This window comes from Mastigoproctus giganteus, chromosome 5 (genome assembly GCF_048544385.1).
Source record: "Mastigoproctus giganteus isolate SK-2022 chromosome 5, ASM4854438v1, whole genome shotgun sequence".
NCBI classification, from domain to species: domain Eukaryota; kingdom Metazoa; phylum Arthropoda; class Arachnida; order Uropygi; family Thelyphonidae; genus Mastigoproctus; species Mastigoproctus giganteus.
In genome coordinates, this window is record NC_143579.1 from 149,723,825 (window position 1) to 149,747,269 (window position 23,445).

A 23,445-nucleotide genomic window follows, 5' to 3' on the forward strand; every position below is an offset into this window, starting at 1 on the left:
GTCAGAGGACAACTGCCCCCCCTCAGTTCTGCTCTGAGCCACAGCACTTCCATTAGCTTGAGCCTTTTGCTTTGCTGCTCTGGTCTGAGTCATGATTCTATTAATTTATTAATTAATTATGTTATGTTATTAATTATATTACGTTTGTAATCTAAGTCGTTATATGTATTTATTTAAACGTACAATTTAACTGCTAACGAAGTTCAACTAACGCTATCTAGTACGGTATATAACCTACGGTATATCTAGTACGGTATCACAATGGCGGGAAAGTTACTCAAGTTGCACAAGTTGCACATTTCTTTAGGCTGTGATGCGTTGGAGAATCGCCCCCTTCGGTTCTTCCCCGAGCCACCGAGCTCCTGCTACGTTGTGCACATGCTGCTTTGCTGTTCTTGCCTGGGGCATCATTTCCATTAAAATACAATTTAATTAATTAATTAACATTTAAAATTAATAAGGTTAATAAATTTATTTGATTAATTTACTGTACTATACTTGACTGTACAATACTAATACTAAACTAATGCAGTAATACATATTCCGTTGTATAGTTTTACGTTACATCTTAGCTGCCAAATTCAAGATATACGTTATCAAGTTATACTATACCGTAATAATCATCATAATGCTAAATTACTTATATTCTTAGATAAATAAGATATATGCCGAAAAAGATATAAGATAAATACAAAAAGATATATATCCAAAAAGTGATTAAAACCTTCAAAATACTTATTTATTACAATTGTAACCCTACTAGTCTTCTACGCTAATATTCCACCCAAAACACCAAAATATGCAAACAAACATTACTAAGTCTATTTAATCTATTTGTAAAACACAAATTAATACGCTAACTAATCAAAAAATACAACAGATATATGACCAAAAGGTGATTAAACCCTTTAAAATATTATTCATTACAATTTAAACCTTACTATTCTTCTGGTTATGTCACAATATTCCCGACAAAAACACTGCTACGATAGCAGTAGGAGTAGTGAGGTGTAACACAAAATCACCAATTAAATTTAAAAAATAAGCTAAGGAACGCCACTAAGCCTATTTAATCTATTTTGTAAATCACAAATTAATATGCTAACTAATCAAAAATATGATAAAAGTTCAATTAAAACTTATTGGCTTGCAGCAGCTGCAGAAGTCTACGTCTTCACCAAGTGACACCTGGTGGCCAAATATCTGAGAGAATGTCTGGACAGCTTCAAGGACCATTCTGCTTAAACAAAGCCAGTATAGTAAACCCTCGATTTAACGGACTAATAGGGGAGAAGGAGTATCCGTTAATGCCGAAAGTCCATTAAATCGAATATAACCTGACGGGGGACATTTTTTATTGTTCTTAATGTAAAAAAATATCTTTAATACAATATACAGACTGTACAATATAAAATTATGTCGCAATCTGGCCTTTGATTTATGAATATCAGAAACAGTTTGGTTTTTTTATGCTGTAAATCTCACAAACAAGTGCTCCCTAATCACCTAATTTCTGTGCCATATTTAAATTCACCCACTTTCTTTTAACTCCTCTATTACTGATGCCATTTTAAATTGTAATGATTGCAAAATTATTTAATAAATAAAGTCACAATTCAGAAATCACAGACTCTCTGATTGTATACCGAATAACTTGAGGAGACAGATCAAAACAGAGCAAGTCGGTAGACCAGAGTGTCCGAGTCACATTCAGTCACTGCCTGCTTTTATCTGTTATCTGGGAAAACAGCTATTTGAACACATTTTCAGAAAGAATAAAAAACAATTTCCTGAATTTGATTATAAAAATAAAAGTAGGTGATTATCAAAACAATAATGGAAATAGGTAATTATTATTAATTTTTAATTAATAATAACACTGAAGTTTTGTATAACCTAAAAAAATAATATGGTCGAGATTAATATGTACATTACTGTATTATTTCTCCAGTCCATTATATCGGGGTCCATTAAATCGAGGGTTTACTGTATTTCAATTTCATCTTTTGTTAATAGTTTACAACTGTTTAATAATAACAAAGGCAAGGTACTGCATAGAGACAGCAGTAATCCCAGAAAAACATACCAACTGTGTGCTACTTACCCAAAGAAGTAGAATATGAAAGAACAGTTGGGGTAATTAAGCAATTGTACTTGAAGTTTTATGAGCAGTGCATATGGGCTGCTAGACCAGCTAATAAGGTTTTTACTAAAGATATATAGAAATTTTGTCAATAGGAATAGGGAGGTGATTATCCCATTGTATAAAGCAAGGTTAGGCCACACCTTAAGTACTGCATATTGATCTGGAAGTCTCATTTTACGGAGGCTGTGAATCTGTTGGAACAGGTATATTGAGAAGAGCAATGAGATTAGTGAGGGAAACAAAAGGGGAGTTCTTACCAGGAAAGCCATCAGTTTTAAAAACTGCAGCATCTGGAGATCAGGCATCTGCAAGGAGATCTGCCTTTAGCCAGCAGGTAGTTGACTGTTAGAACAAACTTCAATCTACATTGTATAACTGGACAGTCTGAATAAATTAAAGGGAAACTAGACGAACTATTAGAATGAATGGACAGGTGACATCAAGTTTTTTTTTTTTATGGCCAATTCTGTATAAGCTTGCTCTCATGAATCGTTTGAAAAATTTAAATTTTCTGTTTATACTCCGGCACGACAGTCAAGTCAGTACAGTTTACAATAAATCGTCAATACAAATATTTATCGTATTTAGTAGTCACGGGCTTGAATCCCGGTCCACTCAAGGAACACGTGCTATGCACTCTCGTTCCTGACCACTAGGCTACGTCAACCAGTAATACTAATTTATTATTGCTTATTATATGTAACTTCAATTTAAAAAAAAAAACAATAATAAATAATTCTGCTGAAAATTTAAAAATTTACAAATTTTAGACCTATTATATAGCATAGTGTATATATATATATATATATATTATACATAGCATAATATATATAGTTGATACTATTAGAATTTCAATTGATTTTGAAAGGTTTGATAATAAACCTTTCAAAAACAACTAGAGTAAGACGGTAGATATTTACTGAAATAGTAGTATGAGAGGGAAAAAAGTAATCTAAAACATTAACAACACATAGCATTGGTACTTTTCCGGTACCATGCTACTCTTCAAGAAAAAGCCAAATAGTTGCAGAGACGGTTCTCACGCATAATTTCTGTACAAAAACTAAAAAAAATCACTTTGGAAACTATATTTAAGAAGGCAGAAAAAATTTAAGATTTTTATTCAGTGATTAACGGTTAACACGAGATTGTAATTTTCGAGGGATGCCTTTCAGGGATACCTCACTCCACCACCATTAAATACAAATAAATGTTTTTGTTACAGGGTTTAAGTGAGAAGCCAAACTGGCAAAATTACTTGATAATTTATCCTTTTGTGTCTGTGTTAAACATGAATAACCAATATAAAGGGCAAAAAAAAAAAAAAAAGCACTGTGGATGGACTAAAGTCTTTAATTTCTTCCACCTCCCAAGAAAGGAGAAAACTGATTCTTTGCAAAATTTGTAGGTGGGTAAGCCTAGTTCTGAGACATCATTCAGTCTCACCAATATGGTCAACTTAATAGCTATATAAAATATACAGAATATATATAATTTCGTTCAAATATATATAATTTTATTCAATGGCATGCCTGCCGTTGAACTAAGTTGAATGCATATATGATAAACTTGACTCCCCCCCCCACCAAGAGGTTTATGGAGGATGCGTTTATCATCCATTTATACAAGTTATTTATATCTTATTGTTAAGCCCATTAGGGTTAGAGACCCGAATGGGGTTAACAATAAGTTCAATGGCAAGAATATAACATGGCCTGTATGTAAATAATGAACTTACTTTATATTTGCATCTACATTCACACATTAGGAAATCTGTAGGGAAGTGGAGGCCAGAAGCTTATCAAGATCTAGCAGAGAGCTAAATGATTTTGTAATAACTGAGAGCAAAGTGGAGGTGAAATTGAACATAAAAAAGGCACTGGGGCAGATGAGATCTATCCAGTTATATTACATGAGGCAGCAAAAGAAGCAAACAAACCCTTAATAATAATTATGAAACCTTCCTTGGACTCAGAGGAGGACCCCATGGACTGGAGATGTACAAATGTGTCTCCAATTCACAAAAGGGGATCAGAAGGTGATACGAGTAATTATAGACCTCTTAGCTTAACTTCTGTTCTGGGGAAAACAATGGACTCGCTGATTAAAGAAGCACTGCAGAATCATTTAGGCAAGACAGCAGTTAGAGTTCAGACATAGCATGGATTTGTTATGGGTAAATCTTGTCTGACAAATTTGACTGGATACTATGATGTGGTCAGAAAGGAACTGGATGCAAGAAATAATTTTGCTATCATATACTTGGATTTCAGGAAAGCTTCTGATAACTGTTGCACAAAGGTTGTGCAGGATTGTTAATGGTAGTAATGATAGTATACTACTACAACAGGATCTAGAAAAGTTGAGAAGATGGGATGAGAGGTGGCAACTGAAGTTTATGAAATTGTGACAAATTCAAAGTACTGCATATGGGTAGCAGTAACCCCAGAGTAACTTACCAATTGTGTGGTACTACAATCAGGGTAGTAGAGAATGAAAACGACCTGGGGGCAATTGTGCAGTCAGATATGAAGTTTTTTGAGCAGTGCAGACAGGCTGCAAGAGTAGTTCATGGTGTGTTGTCAATAATATACTGGTTTTGCTAGTAGAGATAAGGAGGCGATTGGTCCCTTCTACAAGGCAATGATCAGGTCACACATTGAGTACTGCATACAGGTCAGGAGGCCTCATTTTAGGAAGGATGTAGAGCTGCTGGAATGAGTACAGAGAAGGGCAACGAGATTGGTGAGTGGAACAAAAAGGGTTGCTCTTACCAAGAAAGCCTTAAATTCTGCAAATTGCAGCAAAAAGGTGATACTGTTGTACATTTTTCCACTAATGAAGAGTAAGAGATGTGGAAATTTAGTTAACAACTACAGGTCAATGTTGAAAAAAAGTTGCAAGTTAGGGTTAAATTTGAAAGTGTCTGTAATTCTGCACAGACACAATAGGAGGGAGTATATCATGTAAGCCTTGTCAACCAATTCGGTCCTGGAGAGAATGCACAAGGTTCATGGGGTAGAATTTTTCTCTGCATTTTTCTCTGTGCTTGCTAATAGGAGACTGCTTCTACAGGGATGGGATACACTAAAATAAAAGGTACAAAAATATTTGCTGATGCTCTCAAAATAGTGTTAGGTGGGTCACAAAACTGCTAGCTTGGGAGATTCACAGATTAAAAGTAGCCGCAAGTAGAGGAAAAAGTGATTATTGCACTGTTGTAATGAGCAGCAACGTAGAGAGCAAGTTGCTGGGAGTCATCATGGAACAAGTAAATACATGGGCAGTGTTAGGGTAACTAAGAGTAAGAACAGGTGCACGTATACTTGCAGGAACACCAATGCTAGAAGTATAGTAAATAAATTTGATAAACTGAAGTACTGATCAAGGGATCAAAGCCAGATATTGTTGGGATATCAGAGACATGGTGTCACACAGATATAAGCAGTGCAGAATTGGAATTTGGGGAGTACAATGTGTACAGAAAGGATACACAGGGTAGGAAGGGAGGAGGGATTATGGTGTTAGTTAAGAAACACAAAATCTAAGGAAGTGCACCCAGTTGACATGAATGGACAGTGCAATGCTGAGTCAGTTTGGTGTGATGTAAACACTGGAAAAGGGAAAATGAGAGTAAGAGTGTGTTATAAGCCTAATGACTCTGATGAATACAATGTATAATTGTGCAGAGAAATAAAGTGGGCCAGTAAAATAGAATGTCTTGTAATGGGGGATTTTAACTGCCCAGATATTAACTGGAACTTGTAAGTTGGTCACATGCATGCTAGCAAGACTTCTGTGGATTTATTGGAGGATTGTTTTCTACAACAATATGTCGAGGGGCATCTAGAGGGAGTAATACTCCTGATCTGATTATCAGCAGTGATTATTCATGCATTATAGCCAATGAAGGCTGCCAAAAGCTCCTGTATTAGTGGTTTTAAACAACTTTTATCACTTTTAATTTTATATATTTTATTGAATTTTATTCTTGTTATACATTTTTTTATTTTGTTTTAATATTTTAACATATAGTTATACAATCTGTATGTATGTATTTTATTTTATTTTATTTTATTGTATCATAAAGACGTTTTACAGATTCGAGTCAGTGTTATTTAATAGCATTACAGATGTAATGTCATTACAGATTTAATAGCAGTACAGAGTTCCTGACTCCAGAAACCTCAGTGAATGAAGAAGAGGGCTAGAGATCGAAATGCAGTAGAGTTCTGTCCGTCTGCCACGAACTCACCATGTGGCAGAGAACTTATGGGAATGAGACAGTGGCATAAACGGTAATTGCAAGTAGATAAAATATAATACCAGACAGATATTTTTTTTATTTATTTATTATTATTTTTTTCTTTTTGATTGCAGATGTTACATACATTTTGCTGTTTCAAATTGAACATATGCTATGGGAAAAGTTTTTGCACCCCTCTGCTATTTTAATAGTAATATCAAAACTTTTATATTTCACCCCGTATGATCAGCTTTCACACAGCAGCAACGAAATTTGAAAACCAACAATGCTCTGCAAGTTATCATAAAAAAAACAGAAGTTACTGACCATATGAGAAGTACACATCAATAAATAAAATAGTGACACCTCCCTAATACCTGGTGGGGCCTCCTTTTGTTTGTAATATAGCCTGTATAACCATGTTGGATTATGTCGAGAAATTGGTGTGCCTGCACATTTTGCCCACATATTCATTCCGCATTCGAAGTCGGAAATATCTTGATGCTGACCCATTCTTCCTTGCAGACATTCAAAAAGACACATGTGAACTATAGTCTTAAATCAGCCATTCCTGACTTTGAGGAATGGCTGATTTACAGACCAATACGTTCCCACACAAGGGGTTGTTGCTAATGCACAGCCAATTCACTGTATATGCATATTGACTTATATTTCGAAGAATGAAATCTGAAAGATAAGTTAACTTTCTGAAAAACCATAAAAGATATACAAATACAAGAAATCTTTTGACAAAACCTAGAAAGCTGGCAAGTATGTTTCCTCCCACACGAGGAGAGCAGTGTCTGCACCTCTTGTAAAGCCAAAATCATTCGTAAATTACTGATTATCTAAAAGGAAGTGGTCAATGTATCCACTAGTATTCTTGAAAAACCACTCCCTCCCACATTTGTTATCACACGGTCAATGAATTTCTGCTGAATATGTTTTCTACAGCCAATTTCAGTCACTTATTTTGAACCGGTATTTGAATTTCTCACATTTCTGTCAAATTCATGAATCAAGTAACCAGCAAGTACATGAAATCAGGTCAATTTCAAACTAATATGTTTCTTCACTTACCTGTTCTAATAACAAAAATTCAAGTAATTTGTCACCAAGTTTCTTTAGGCTTCTCCACCTTCAAACCATTCATGCCTGGGGGGGGGGGGGGGTCATTTAATATTAATAATAACAACAATAATAAAACAAATACACAAATAAAGGTAAATAATAAAAACCTACTTCTTAAACCTTTTAGTGTTTTCGCCCTTTCCATGACATTTCCTCCACATGTGGCTATTCTTGCTATCTCTGATTTTGCATTTCTGTATTTCAACTATAGCTAAATTGATAGGCAATTTTATACAATTTCTCGAAGTGTAACTAACATGAGACATGGTGCCAGTGGCTTTAAAATATTATTTTGGTATTTTAAAATACCAAAACAATACTGGTATTTTATTTTACCAGTAATGTTATGTTGTTAAAATCTTTAATCTTAAGGTGCTTTGATGATAATATTGTTCATCATATTGTAAATGTAATGAGGCACTTAAAAATGTGAATATTATTTAAAAAAATTAAAGTAAAAAAACAAAAACACAGTGCAACACAGACAGTACTTTTGAAGATAAGTGATCACCTTAAATTTAACTTCATAAAACAATCTAATTAACTGAAGCTGCACATGCCCTAATATAAAATAATGAGTTTGGTAATGACTTACATTTGTCTTCCTTGCCCATCTTTTGGAAATTCAGTAAGACCACCATCTTTTTCAAGGAGAAGCTGTCGAAATATTGGTATCTTCTCATCAATCTCCTTTTGGGAATATCTATAAAAAAAATCATATTATTTTTTTAATATAGTAATAGCAGTAGTAGTGGCAAATGATGCAAGAAAGCAAGCTTATATATCATCATCAGCAAAAAAAGAAAAAATAATAAAAAACCACACACACACACATACTTTACCCATTCTTACCCTCCAAGAATTTGCCAAGTTCTTCCTTTAATTTATTTAAACCATCTACTTCCACAACAACAAATTATTCCAACAATAGAACGCTCGTAAGCGAAGGCAAACTTATGCAGATCTATCCTGCAACCATCATGATCATCAGCCATTTTCAATTCACTGCAGGATGAAGGCCTCTCCAGCCACTTTCCAGTTCCTTCTGTTTTGTGCAATGGCCATCCATTTACTACCCACAAACTCATGAATTTCATCTGTCCATCTCCGTTGTTGTTTTCCAGGTTTTCTTCTAGTTCCTCTTGGGTACCATTCTGTTATCTTCTTAGTCCATCTGTCATCATGTTTTTGAGCTATGTGTCCTGCCCAAGACCATTTTAGTTCTTTAGTTTTGATAAGAATGTCCTTTACTTGAGTTTGCTGCCTAATCCATGTGTTTCTCTTCTTATCTAACAGTCTGAATCCCAATATAATTCGTTCCATTCTTTGCCGTGTAGTTCTCAGCTTCTCTTCCATTCTTTTGGTGAGTGCCCACATTTCACTTCCATACGTCATGGTGGGGAGCATACATTAGTTCATTACTTTACGTTTCCGACAAACCTGATCCTCAGTATGTGCCTATATTTCATGAATGCTATCCATCCAAGATTTATTCTTCTCTTGACTTCCAGCCATTTATCATTTTCTGGGAAAAGTTATTACAGCTAATAACTTGTCCCAGATAAGTATATAATTCCACCTTTTCAATTACTGCTCCTTCAATCATTATTTCCCTTTCTGTGGCATACTTGTTCATCATTACTTTTGCTTTACCCATATTAATCTTTAGTCCAAAATCCTTACTAACTGTGCATAACTGATTAAGATTTTCCTCTAATTATTTGGGAAATGTGGCTTAAGACCATAATGTCATCTGGTCTATAATTTCCAATTTCTGATTTATCTCCTTTCTTATGCAGCAAAACTATGATTGCATTATTCCATTCCTAAGGCATCACACACCTTTTTTAATGCATTATGTGAAGAATCTTCCCAGTTTTTGTGCCATGTCTCTTCTTTTCAATTTTAACAACTCTATAGTAACTTCATCTTTCCCCGGGGCTTTCTTGTTCTTCATTTTCTTCAACGCATGTTCTACCTCATCACGAAGGATATCAGGTATGTTGTATGTTAGTAATTTGTGATCCATCTTCCCCACTGCTGGCATCATTCCCTCGCTCCTTGTATAATTCTCTATAGCAATCTTCTGCTATTTGAATTATGCCTTCTCTGCTATTTATAAGTACACCATCGCTATTCTTCAGTTTCAGTATCATTTGTCTTTTTGTTTTACTGCTCATGGCTGCTGATTTAAGTCCTTTGTTTTCCCTTAATGCTTGTTCTATTTTTTTTTGTGTTCAATCTTCTTAGGTCCCCTCTGAGTCTCTTTCTAATGGCTTTGCATAACTCAGTATACTCAATTTTCTCCTTGTCAGTGTTTTTCGTGCTCTTCATTTGTCGTCTTCGGTTCATATGACAAGTATTTCTTGACTAATTTTTTCTTCTTTGGATTTCTTTTTACCTATAAGTTTCTTGGGCTTTATCACTTTCAGAAAGTTGTAATATTCCTCGTCGATATCTTGAACAGTCTGCAGAAGCTCAAACTTGTTTTTAAGTTCCAGTACATACTGCTTTTTCTCCTCTTCTGTTATCTCAAAGACCTTTGTATTATTTACTCGAGTCAGTTTTTACCTTTCTTTTCTTACATCTATATCAAGTGTGCATCTTACCATTCTGTGATCACTTCCAACATTTACCTTGTTCAGGACAGTAACATCATTCACGATAAATCTTCTGTTAGTGAGGATGAAGTCAATTTCATTAGTTGTTAATCCATTTGGGCTCTTCCATGTCCACTTTCTGTTCACCTTTTTCTTGAAAAAAGTGTTCATTACTGACAGTCCTTGAGATTCTGCAAATTCCACGTCTTTCACTTCTTTCATTTCTTTCAGCAATTCCAAAATTTCCTATAGTTCCGGTATCTGCACTGTTCTGTCTCTTTCCAACCTTAGCATTGAAGTCCCCCATAATGATAGTGTTTTATGTGAGTTTTCTGTTCATCTAGAAGACTCTCAATTTCGGCATACATTTCTTCAACCACTTCGTTATCATGGCTCGATGTTGGTGCATAAATCATTATAACCTTTAGCTTATATCTCTTAGAAATCCTGAGTAGTAGTAGTAGTAGTTGTCTTGACACCCTTGGTGATGTACTTTTGAATTCCAAAATGTTGTTTTTTATATCTTTATGGACCAGAAAGTCAACTTCACCTTCACTCCTTTCACTGTTTCAATTGGTGTACAGCAGATTTCCCCATGATAAACTTATTAGTGATTATAAATTTATCTTAAATTTATGCCCCCTTCATGTCATGTCTTCTTCAGTTTCAGCAAGAAGTGGAATGCCATTCACATTCAGCTTACTCAATCCATTCATGGCCTTAAACACCTCAATCGGATCAACCCCACAGGTTCTGAGTCTCCAGATGCTGCAATTTGAAGAACTGAAGCCTTTCGAGGTAAGGGCACCCTTTTGTTCCCTTCATCAATCTGGCTGTCATTCTCTGCACCCATTCCAGGAGATCTACACCTACGACAAATATATGCAGAGAAGCTAAATGCAAGCATTAAAATATAATGCATTAGTAAAGCAAAACAGAAATTACACAAATTTTACAAATTCACAAAGTTGCAAGTTGAAATAATTGGCTCGTATAACTAACATATATCCGTATAAACACTTTGACAGCTGTAAGATCCAATAGTTGGGGATTGCCTTTAGCTCAATGTGACCCAAGAGCTACCTGTCAGTTCACACACAATGTATCCATCTGAGCCCTGTGAGATGCTCAGAGGGATACACTGTCTGTATGATACAATGCACTGCATCATACAGATATTTCAATAAGGTAGCCTGGGGAATACGAATTTGTGGTTCAGTTATATGAAACATCCTAACAGATATCAGGTGGTTTAGTGAACAACCCTTTTAATGTCTCCTTCTGAAAATATGGAATACTGAAATTAGGGTTGAAATTTTGTAAAGTTTTGTTCTGAACAGGCTTTTGTTAGAAACCTTTCTCACTTCTTTATGAGCTTAACATATATGAGGGGATGAGGGGTGTTCAATAAATTATCTACTTAAGATAGATAATTTATCTACATTAGGTAGATAATTTATTGATAATTTATATAAATTCCCATTTCAATGATCCGTGATTTATGTTTCTACATATCTCAACTTGAATCATACAAATTATGATTCCCCTATTTTTTTAGGTTGTGTTGCTGTAACAGAAAGAAGGAAGACATCTGTATCTAATAACACCAGCCAACAAAAAAATATTTTTTTTTGTCATACCACTACCGTGAAAATATGTGATTCTGTAAGAAATAAATGCGCTGATTCCGAAAATCACCATAAAGTCTCTAACACATCTACATCAAAAGATGTATCAACGTTTAAAGTCAAAATAAAGGGAAAGATACGTATATATATATATATATATATCTCTTTTACACTTGTATTACAAGTGTAAAAAAAATATTGTATAATCTGTTATATGTTTGAAGGATAGATTTACCACCCTGAGAACATATCCTGACAGTTAATACTTGTAAAACCATGGCACAGCCTATAAAAATCTTCACCAAAAATGCTAAGTGTGCTCTCTTTAAACTGTAAATTGTTGCATTGGAAATTGAACATAAAAACCATAGGTAGAAGTCTGATTATGTTTATTGCAAGAAAACAGAGACCAGAATCGACTGCTAAAATTAAAAGAATTAGCTTATACATGTTAAAATAAATCAGTATGTCATACATTACTGGCTAGATTATGCAAAATTTGCATATTTTGTTAAAATGTAACTCCCTCTATATTTAATAACTGTGACATGATCTGAAACTATCATGGCAATTTTCGAAATTTATGCATAAAAATTGGTTAAGAACAGTACAGGCAAGCCCCGCATAACCTGGTACTTCCACAACACAGGTTTGAGAATTGCGGCAATCCTTGCACAGCACGGTATTTCTGAGCCTTTGTGCTGGGAAAACGCTGCTATTATGTTAGATGTAATTTTCAACGTTTCCATTCCTTTTTGTGAATTCCTACTGTTGACTTGTTAATCATTATTACCTTAATGATATTTTTCTAAAGCACATTTCTGGAGGTCACTACCATAAAACAATAAAACAATTAGCAGTTTCTGGTTTATTGGTCTTTTCTGTTAGTAAAATCAATTATAAAGGATAGTAAACTCGATCTTCTTGCATTTCCAATAGTTCCAATAGCTTGAATTCTGTGGGTTTTCGTGTTATTATGGTGAAATGCGTTTCCACTTCCATGAAATATTCAACCATATAAAAAACATTAATAAATTTTCAGAAACTCATTATCCACATCTCACTTGTGCGTGCCAAGTTCTTTGTTATTAATTGCTTATCATTTTTAATGTTTTAAATTTTACAAACACAAAGTCAGTGAACAGAAATATCAATTAGTTAACATGTACACATTACAGTACATATTAATTAAGCTATGTACATAAGTGTAAATTTATTTTTATTTTGCTAACTGGAAAATATTCTTCCAATTTTCACATATCATTTAACTTGGTTAATTGGTACGGTAATAAAGTTAAATTTGTGCTTTATATCTAAGCAGGGGTCCACTGTAATTTTGTTTGGGAGATCCATGGGCTAGGTTCTGTGCTACTGAACCTGTGCTTGTTTGAGACCATAAAAAATTGTGACTTCGAAGCATGTAGATTGTGACCTTTAAAGAGAGCAGAAGGTACATGAAATCTAGATGCTGCAAGAGATTGTGCTTAGCAGCGATGAAAAGGAAGAAAATGAAATGAATGTACATTATCTGACTAAGTATCACAGTTTGTAAGGTAAGACGTTTGTTCAGTTATTATAATTTATAACTTTATAAAAATAAAGTTAAAATATTAAGTTTTTGATAGTTATAAAAAAAAAAGGTGTATTTTTGTTAGCTTTTGGCACAAAACCGCTCCCTTTTTGTACTGGTTCTTAGTCCCATATAACATGGTTTCACATTACACGAGATTTTGTAGGAACCACACTACCGTGTTATATGAGGATTACCTGTATTTAAGTTCTTTGAAGTAAAAATCGTGTTATGGATTTGTTGAAATTGTAGTATCATTCAGTCATCAAGTTTCTAACCAAAGAAGGGAATGGGCCAGAGGCCATTCATGAAACGATGGTGACTGTGTATGGCAACAGTGTGCCTTCAGAGTAGCAGGTGAAATTCTGATCAAAATAATTCAAGTGAGGTAGAGTCCATCGAAGATGATCTACATCCAGGAAGGCCTGTGACAGCAACCACTTCAGAAATGTGCCAGGCTGTGGAAACTCCTGTGCTGAATGACAGATGTGTAAAGGCTTCCCAAATCTATAGGGAATGTGACAGTAGCATTAGCATTACTAGAGGCATATGACACAAGAGAGGGAGCATTTATAGCCTCAGCCTAAAAAAAAGCAATTCCCATTTCACCTATCCATTCGCTCCAAAAGTTGGGCAAGTTCTTCCTTGAATTTATTTCAGCTATCAACTGCCACAACAAGCAGATGAAAGTTTGTTACAGTAAACAACCACCTTCTGGTTAAAGGCAAACTTCCACACATCTATTCTACAACTGGCTTTCCTCAATTGAAATTTATACCCCTTCACATGCATAAAACCATTCAAGGCCTTATATATACCTCAATCAGATCACCTCACAGCTGCCTAATATCCAGAGGCTGCAACTTGCAGAATTTAAGCCTTTCTTGCTATGAGCAACCCTTTGTTCTCGTCACCAATCTCATTGCCCTTCCCTGTACTTGTTCCAGCAGCTCTACAACTTTCCTAAAATGAGGCCTCCAGATGTGTATGCAGTACCCAAGGAAGGTGTGGCCTGACCATTGTCTTATACAAAGGGATAATCATTATCTTATCCCGGTTGGCAAAATTCCTGTGTATAATTGACAAGACCGCACAAGCTGCTCTGGCAGTCATCCTGCACTGTCAGAAAACTTCATATCTGATCGCACTATAAACCCCAGGTCATTTTCATTCTTCACTACCCTGAGATGTAGTACTGCACAATAAGTGCATTACTTTGGGGTTACTGCTACAATATGCATTACTCTGCATTTGTAAATATTAAACTTCAGATGCCACCTCTCAGCCCATTCGCCCAATTTTTCTATGTTTTCCTGTGGACTGGAAGATCTCGCTACTGAGACTAATTAAGAAGCAGCACAAAAACCCTACTGACCCGCGCTCTCACCGTCCAATTGAGCTACTTGCAAACTTTGGCAAAATACTGGAGCGGCTTATGGCACTCAGGACCACAGCTCTCTTTCAAGCACAGAATCTCCTCTCCCCCCCCCCTTCCAGTATGGATTCACTCCAGGACGATCCTGTGAGGAGGCTCTCTTCGATCTAGTTCTGCACATAGAAAACTGGGAAGCAAAATTTGAACTTGCCATCTTCATTGACTTCGAGGGCGCATTTGACACTATCTGGTGGGGCAATGCTCTGGCACGCCTCCGGATAGCCTCCTGTTCCAGCCATCTCTATAAACTTTTTCAAAGCTACTTTTCAGATAGAACAGTAATTCTAAAGTCAAAATACCATCATGTCTCCCAGCCAATCACCCGGGGGGGGGGGGGGCTCAGTCCTGGGACCTCTTGTGTGGAACATGATCCTACAAGACTGGCTTTCCCGCTCCTTTGCCAATACCAAAATTGTTGCTTTTGCAGACGATCTCATGATAGTGGTGCCCGGCCGCTCTCGCAAAGCTATAGAAGACAATGCTAATCGGGTCCTTGACGACCATTCTTCCTGGGCTGCACTAAATAAACTATGGATAAATCCAAGCAAGACTAAAATGATGCTCTTTAAAAATAAGCTGGACCTCAGGCAGCCTCCGCAAGTTAAAGTCTCTGGGGTATAACTTTCCATTGTCACACAGACCACTGCGCTCAAGGTGGTTCTGGATCATAAATTAAGCTTTCACCCCCACCTCATCCATCTTAGCTCCAAGGTGAAAAAATTTTCAGCCTCAATCATCAGAATCACCAGGAACGAATGGGGCTTGTCCAAGCGTTCGGTTCAGCTGTACTAAAAAGTACATAATCTGTACTATAAAGCCGTCTTCCTCCTGATCGTGTCATACGCTGCAGGTGCTTGGTTCCACCGAGCTAGATTGGTAAATATGATAGGCAAATTAGGCTCTATACAACGGACAATGCTTCTGGCTACCCATAGGGTATGCAGGACAGTATTCACTGCTGCTATCCAGGTCTTAGCTGGGACTCTTCCACTGGACCTGTATGTAACCTTCCGTGGCCTGACCTTTAGAATAAACAAAAAAATTCCGACCAAGATCTGAGACACTGAGCTAAACCTGGACACTGACCCTAAGGCAGAGAAAGCACGCTGTTATAATGAAGATGATATACATCTGGCAGACAAGATGGGACACTTACACCAAGGGAGCAGTCACAAGGAGATTCCTGCCAGATGTGACTTTCCCCTCCTCTACGTCAGCACAGAATTGGCCCTCTAACTCTTGAGACATCATTCCTAGTCACTGGGCATGGCTCATTGAACGAGAAGCTGTTCCAACTAGGCCTAATACCCATAGACGTTTGCTACTGTGGGGCCAAGGAGAATTGGTTCCACCTTCTCTTCGAGTGCGCTCTCTACAAAGACCTGAGGCAAGACCTAGCAAATACCATCCCTCTCACTGAAAATCAACTGGACATTCTGTTACAGACACCACAGAACCTGCTGCCTTCCAGAACTTCTCGATGCAAGTATTCACGTGCAGGAAAGCCTCCTACAGAATAATGCAGGCTACAAATGGGGATCCCCAGACAGCAGCTTAAAAATTTTATTTTACTAATCTAAAATTTTTAATTATCTATATTTGTTTTTATTTTATTAATCATTTTATCAATTTATTTATTATTTTTTTTTAATTTTATTTTTAATTTAGTTAATTTATTATTATTTTTTTCTCATTTTCTCTTCGCGCTCTGCACTAGTGTACTTTTCTTCCCTCATTCCTCCCCCCACTCTCCACTAGTGTAGCTTCTCCCTCTCTTTCTTTTTTTCTTTTTAATTACATCACGGGAGTTTTTTTTTTTTTTATATATATATATAATTACACCACGGGATTTTTATTTTTTATTTCTCTCTTCCTCTGGAATGGGGCCCCAGAGGAACCTAGCCCACCTTTTGACAACATCAGGTGAGTCTGAGTCTCTTTTGAGATGGTACATGTTTTATTGGGACTGGCCCACCTTCCCGTGGTGTGGACGAGTACCCAGAATCATCTGTCCAGGTGACTAATGCTTCTGGGTAGCCAAGAGGCCAGAACAGAACGTCACACACACACACACATAATACACACAAAACTACGTCACTCACTCACGCACGTGCGCGCGCACACACACACACGTGGCCCATTTGTAGTGATACTGTTCTTCACAGAGATACGAGGCGGAGATGAACAGACTTTCTAGGAGCCACTATTTACAAGAACACATGTCCATGTCCTCTTGCACCAGCATACTGAAGTAACTATCATTAACAACCCTGCCAACCTTTGTATTATCTGCAAAATTGAACATTAAGCTATTACACCTTCATCGATATCATTAATAAATATGGAAAACAACAACAGTCCCAACACAGAAACCTTGGGGAAATCCACTAATAATATTAGCCCATGAAGAGCAGTGTCCACTGATTACCAGTCTCTGTCTTCTCTCACTAAACCATCCTTTTATCCATAGCAGCAACTTGCCCTTAATGCCATAATGCTCCAATTTGTACAGCAGGATTTATGTGCAAGAGTATTAAAAGCTTTCTTCAAATGCAAATATATGATATCAAATTTTTTTGCATCCAGTTCCTTTGTGACCACATCACAGTATCCAAGGATTTGGTCAGACAAGGCTAATCCCCTAACAAATCCATGCTTTGTTTAAATTATAACGCAGTCTTGTCTAGATGATCCTACAATGCTTCTTTAACCAGTGACTCCATTATTTTCTCTGGTACAGAAAAATTAAAGTAACAGGTCTGTAATACTTGTGTCACACTTCGATCCCCCACCTTTGTTAATTGGGGATACATGTGAACATCTCCAGTCCACGGTACGTCCCCTTAATCAAATGGTGCTCTCACAATTATGGCTATGGATTTGCATACTTCCTTTGATTCCTCTTTTAATATAACTGGATAGATCACATCCATTCTAGGTGCCTTTCTTGTGTTTAACTTCAAGAATTTCTCTTCCACTTTGCTCTCAGTTATTACAAAATAATTTAGCTCCCTGTCAGAGTGTGATCAGTTTCTGGTATCCACTTTGCTAGACAAATCCCCATGTGTGAATGTAGATGCAAAAAGTACTCATTCAGTTTGTCAGCTACCTGAGCTGGATCACCAACAGTCAAACCATCGATATAAAGTGGATCAATCTGATTCATGCCCTTTCTTCTAGAGTTTACATAAGTAAAGAGGTCTTTGTTGTTTTTCTTTGCATTCTTTTCCAAAGACTTCTTATAATCTGCCTTCACTTACCTAACCTCTTATGTGACTTGATTACAGACTATCTTATACCTACCAGATGATATTTTATATGCACCCGAAGCATTTTTCTTCTCTGCTAAAAGTCTCATAAGAAAGAACAATGGACCCAAGACTAAACCCCAAGGTGTCATGCTGGGGCTATTGTTGTTTTCAATATTTATCAATGATATCCATAAGGGTATATCAGGCTTAATGCCTAAGTTTTCAGATGATACCAAGGTTGGCAAGGTGGTTAATGACAGTCATCACGGCAATCAACTTCAACAAAATCTAGTAAAATCGGTTCAATGAGATGAGAAATTGCAGATGAACTTTAACTTTGAGAACTGCAAGATACAGGTCAGCCATCACTAATCTGGCCACAGGTAATCTGGTTCCACCGCTAATTCGGACTTAATTTCCGTGAATGGAATTTCATATTTCCTGGGTCGGTGCACAGACCGGGCGCTACTGTTTTGGTGGCATTGGTTGCAGCATCAGTTGTTGACGTGAACTCGTAAACGCTGGCAAGCCATTCTCACTTGTTTTTCTGCATTTATTATTATAATCTGCTCACATTTAGCCCCAGCCATGGTTCCAATGCATAAAGGAAGTGCCTCTCGTGGTGTAAAGCGCAAACCATACATTGTCCATAACAGATAAAGTTGAACTTCTGAAAAAACTCAACAGTGGTGTGTCTGTGAGAAGTTTAACTCTGCTTAATTATAAATTCCAGAAATTTCTCTCAGTTCCTCTTATCTTAGTAATTTTCTTTTAGCCATTCCCTTTTAGATTTTTTTTTTTCAACACACTTATACCAACTTGCGGAAAAAAACACAACACAATATTATGGATAATACAACGCGCTAACGAACATGTTTTCACAAAATCTCTAACAATACTGACAAACTTATTATGATGATTGAGAGTTTATTTTATCATAATTAGTTTTATTGCAGCGCTCTCTGTGCGTGCAATAAACTAATCACAAATAACCTTCATATGTATGCCGCAATAGCATCACACATATGTGGCCCTCCCAGCAGTCTCGTCGATCAATTCGGCCCTGGAAAGATTGTGGAAGGATCAAGGGGTAGAATTTTTTTCAGCTTGGACTGTACTTGTTAACAGGAGAGACTGCTTCTATAGGGATGGAATACACTTAAATAGAAAGGGTACAAGAATATTTGCTGATGCTATCGAGGCAGTGTTAGGTGGGTTGGAAAACTGCTAGCTTGGGGTAATACAAAGGCTAATCGATTAACAGTAGCCACCGTCAGAGGTGAAAGTGATTCTTGCACTGCTTCTATTGGAATGAGCAGATGCTTGAAAAACAAGATGCCGGATATTTCAGAGACTGCTGGGAGTCATTGCGGTACAAGTAAACACATGGGTTGTGTTAGGGTAGCTAAGAAAAAGAACAGGTACATATATCCTTGCATGTACACCAATGCTAGTAGTTTAGTAAATAAATTTGATGAATTTGAGGTATTGCTCAAAGCATCAAATGTGGATATTGTTGGGATATCAGAGACGTGGTGTCACACAGATATAAGGAACGCAGAACTGGAATTTGGGGAGTACGTCTACAGAAAGGATAGACAGGATAGGAAGGGAGGAGGGGTTATGCTATTAGTTAAGAAAAACATAAAATCCAAGGAAGTGAAGCCAGTCAACATCGCTGGACAGTGAAGTGTCGAGTCAGTTTGGTGTGACACAAGCATTGGGAGATCAAAATTGAGAGTAGGAGTGTGCTATAGGCCTAAAGACTCTGATGAGTATAATAAGAAACTGTACAGGGAAATAGAGTGGGCCAGTACATCAGAGAGTCTATAATGGGGGAATTTTAATTTCTCAGATATTGACTGGAATTTGTGGGTTGGTCACTCACACACTAGCAACGCTTTTGTGGATTTATCGGATGATTGTTTTCTACATCAGTATGTTCCGGGGGCAACTAGAGGGAGTAATACTCTGTATTTGATTATCAGTAGTGATTCTTCATGCATTAAGAATCTGCAGATAAATGAACCACTAGGTGGCAGTGATCACAGTGTGCTGAAGTGGGATTTACTCAAAGAGGTAACTACCATTAGGGGTAAAGGGTAAGGTTATTGCTTTCGTAAAGGCGACTACGATGGTCAGAGACAGTATTTAAATTCAATACAGCGGGAACAACTGAAGATGTTAACCAACAGCAAATTGAAAATGGTAAGCATTAAAAGAACTTACCTCGGAAGCTACTAGGCTTTACATACCAACTAAGAAATCCTGTTCAAGGTTTAGGCCTAAATGGATGTCAGATGAACTGTTGTTGTTGTTATTTGGTTTTTAGGAGCATTAGCAACTAAGGCCATATTGCTCCGGGATATGCGGTGGTCATTCCCTGAATGACCTTTCCGCATCCTCCGTATTTGGTGGTGACGGGCTCGAACCCCGGTCTAATCAAGAAGCGTGTGCTACGCACTGCTGCTCCTTCCCACCTGGCTACGGAGGCGCCGTCAGATGAACTAATGAGACATATGACAGAGCAGGAAAATGCATGGGATACATATAAATCAACACGTGACACAGAAGCCTATGATAGATACAAGTTGATCTGTAACCAAGTTACAAAGAAGGTTAGGCAGGCGAAGGCAGATTAAGAGAAATCTCTGGCAAGGGATGCAAAGAAAAACAGCAAAGAGTTCTTTACTTATGTAAATTCTAAAAGGAAGGGGATGAATCAGATTGGTCCACTTGGAATCGATGGGTCAACTGTTGATGATCCTGCTCAGGGAGCTAACAAACTAAATGAATATTTTGCATCGACATTCATACATGAGGAGTTATTCAGCGAGGGGAATGCCAGAGGTTATTCAAATCTGGCAGTAAGCTAGAGAATCTTGTAATAACTGAGAGTAAAGTGGAGGAGAAATTGTTAAAGATAAACACAAGAAAGGCACCTTGGGTGGATGGGATCTATCCAGTTATATTAAAGGAGGCAGCAAAGGAAGTAAGCAAACCCTTAGCCATAATTATGAGAGCTTCCTTGGACTCAGGGGAGGTACCCACAGACTGGAGATGTGCAAATGTGACCCCAATTCACAAAGCAGGATCAAAGGCCGACATAAGTAATTATACACCTGTGAGTTTAACTTCTGTTCCAGGAAAATTAATGGAGGCACTGGTTAAAGAAGCACTGCAGGATCATTTAGACAAGACTTCAGTTATAGCTCGGACACAGCATAGTTTTGTTAAGGGAAAGTCTTGCCTGACCAATCTGATTGGCTACTATGATGCAGTCACAAAAGAACCGGATACAGGGAATAACTTTGATATTATATACTTGGATCTTAGAAAGGCTTTTGATACTGTTGCACAAAGGGAAGACTGCTGCACAAATTGGAGCAGTGTAGCATTGGAGGCAAATTGCTGCTATGGATAAAGGAGTGGTTGAGGGGGAGAAGACAGAGAGTGGTAATCAATGGACACTGCTCATCGTGGACTAATGTTATTAGTGGAGTGCCTCAGGGTTCAGTGTTGTGTCCATTATTGTTTTCTGTATTTATAAATGATAATTAAGTTGGTATATCAAGCTTAATGTCCAAGTTTGCAGACGATACAAAGGTTAGCAGGGTTGTCAAGGACACTACTGACACTATGCCGCTGCTGCAACAGGATCTGGAAAGGTTGAGTAGATGGGCTGAGAGGTGGCAAATGAAGTTTAACATTGACAAATGTAAAGTACTACATATGGGAAACATCAACCCTGAGCAACGTAGCAATGCTGTGGTACTACACTGACAGTGGTAGAGAATTAAAACGATCTGGGGGTATTTGTGCAGGCAGATATAAAGTTCTCTGAGCAGTGCAGACAGCTGCAAGAGTAGCTCATGGTGTCTTGTCAATGATATACAGGTATTTTTCTAGCAGGAATAAGGAGGTGATTATTCCCTTGTATAAGGCAATGGTCAGGCCACACCTTGAGTACTGTATACAGGTCTGGAGGCCTCATTTTAAGAAGGATGTAGAGCTGCTGGAACGAGTACAGAGAAGGGCAACAAGATTAGTGAATGGAACGAAGGGGTACTCTTACGAAGAAAGGTTTAAGTTTTGAAAATTACAGTGTCTTGAGCCTAGGCACCAGCGAGGTGATCTGATAGAGGTGTATTAAGCCTTGAATGGTTTGAGCATGCTCAATGCTGATGGGATCTTTCCTCTTGCTCAGAATAATCACCTGAGAGGGCATAAATTCAAATTGAGGAAAGACAGATGTAGGATAGATGTGCGGAAATTTGTCTTTAGTCAGCGGGTAGTTGGTTTGTGAAAGAGACTTCCATCCCTTGGAAGTTGATAGCCTAAATAAATTTAAGGCTCAGCTGGACAGGTATTTTGAATGAACGGAGGGGTGAAGGGGAAGTGGGGTTTTTTTTTTTTTTTTTTTGGCTGATGCTGCATAAGCTTGCTTTCTTGCTTCATATGCCTCTACTAATGCTAATAATGTCATGGCTTCTCAAGAAATAAAGTAACCAACATATGTGGCCACGTTGTCCCCATATATGCGACATAAAAAAAAAACTTCTTTTTTTTTTTTAAATATTTTAAGCGAAAAAACTACAACACTGCCATTGCAATATTTATTTTAGAATTACTAATCAAAGTATTTCCTAAATATTTTTGGCCCCTGGGGAATTTTTTTTCCCTTAAACTAGCTTGGCAGTCAACAAGTTAAAGGAAGAAGGAGGCAGTTAGCTGTTGGGTAAAATGTATGTACTAAAATAAACACAGATGATCCGTCAAACTGACTAATCCAGCACCCCACAAGTCCCAATGCTGCCAGATTAATGATGGTCGACCTGTACTACATATGGGTAAAAGTAACTCTCGAGTAAACTATCAAATGTGTAGTACTACAATCAGGGGAGTGGAGAATGAAAGAGACCTGGGGGGTAATTGTGCAATTAGACATGAAATTCTCTGAGCAGTGCAGACATGCTGCCAGAATAGCTTATGGGGTTTTATCAATGATATACAGAATCTTTGCTAGCAAGGAAAAGGAACCGTTTGTAACTTACCGCCATTGTTATATGATACAACTTATACGTTTAACGTAAAAGTAGATAGCGAAAAATGTAGCACTGAATTAGAAATCTGTTAGCTTAGTATAGTATTATCAATTAATCAGTAAAATTTTTAATCTTATTAAATTTCATCATCAATTAAATGATTATCATTTTGTATAAAGCAATGGCCAGGCCACACCTTAAGTAATGCATATGGGTCTGAAGGCCTCATTTTAAGAAGGATGTAGAGATGCTGGAATGAGTACAGAGAAGGGTAACGAGATTGATGAGTGGAACAAAGGGTTGCTCTTACCAAGAAAGGCTTAAGTTTTGCAAATTACAGTGTCTGGAGACTAGGAACCTGCGAGGTAATCTGATTGAGGTGTATAAAGCCTT

General features: G+C 37.2%; 1 protein-coding gene across 6 annotated transcripts in view; it reads right to left on the reverse strand.

The window, feature by feature from the left end:
* Positions 1-23,445, reverse strand: part of Srrm234 (Serine-arginine repetitive matrix 2/3/4) — a 661,659-nt gene that overhangs the window by 581,294 nt on the left and 56,920 nt on the right. For all 6 annotated transcript variants that reach the window (XM_090374230.1, XM_090374228.1, XM_090374229.1 and 3 more), the window contains exon 3: positions 8,119-8,226. In XM_090374230.1, the coding sequence (XP_090230356.1) occupies positions 8,119-8,226 (108 nt within the window). The remainder of the gene's footprint in view (positions 1-8,118; positions 8,227-23,445) is intronic.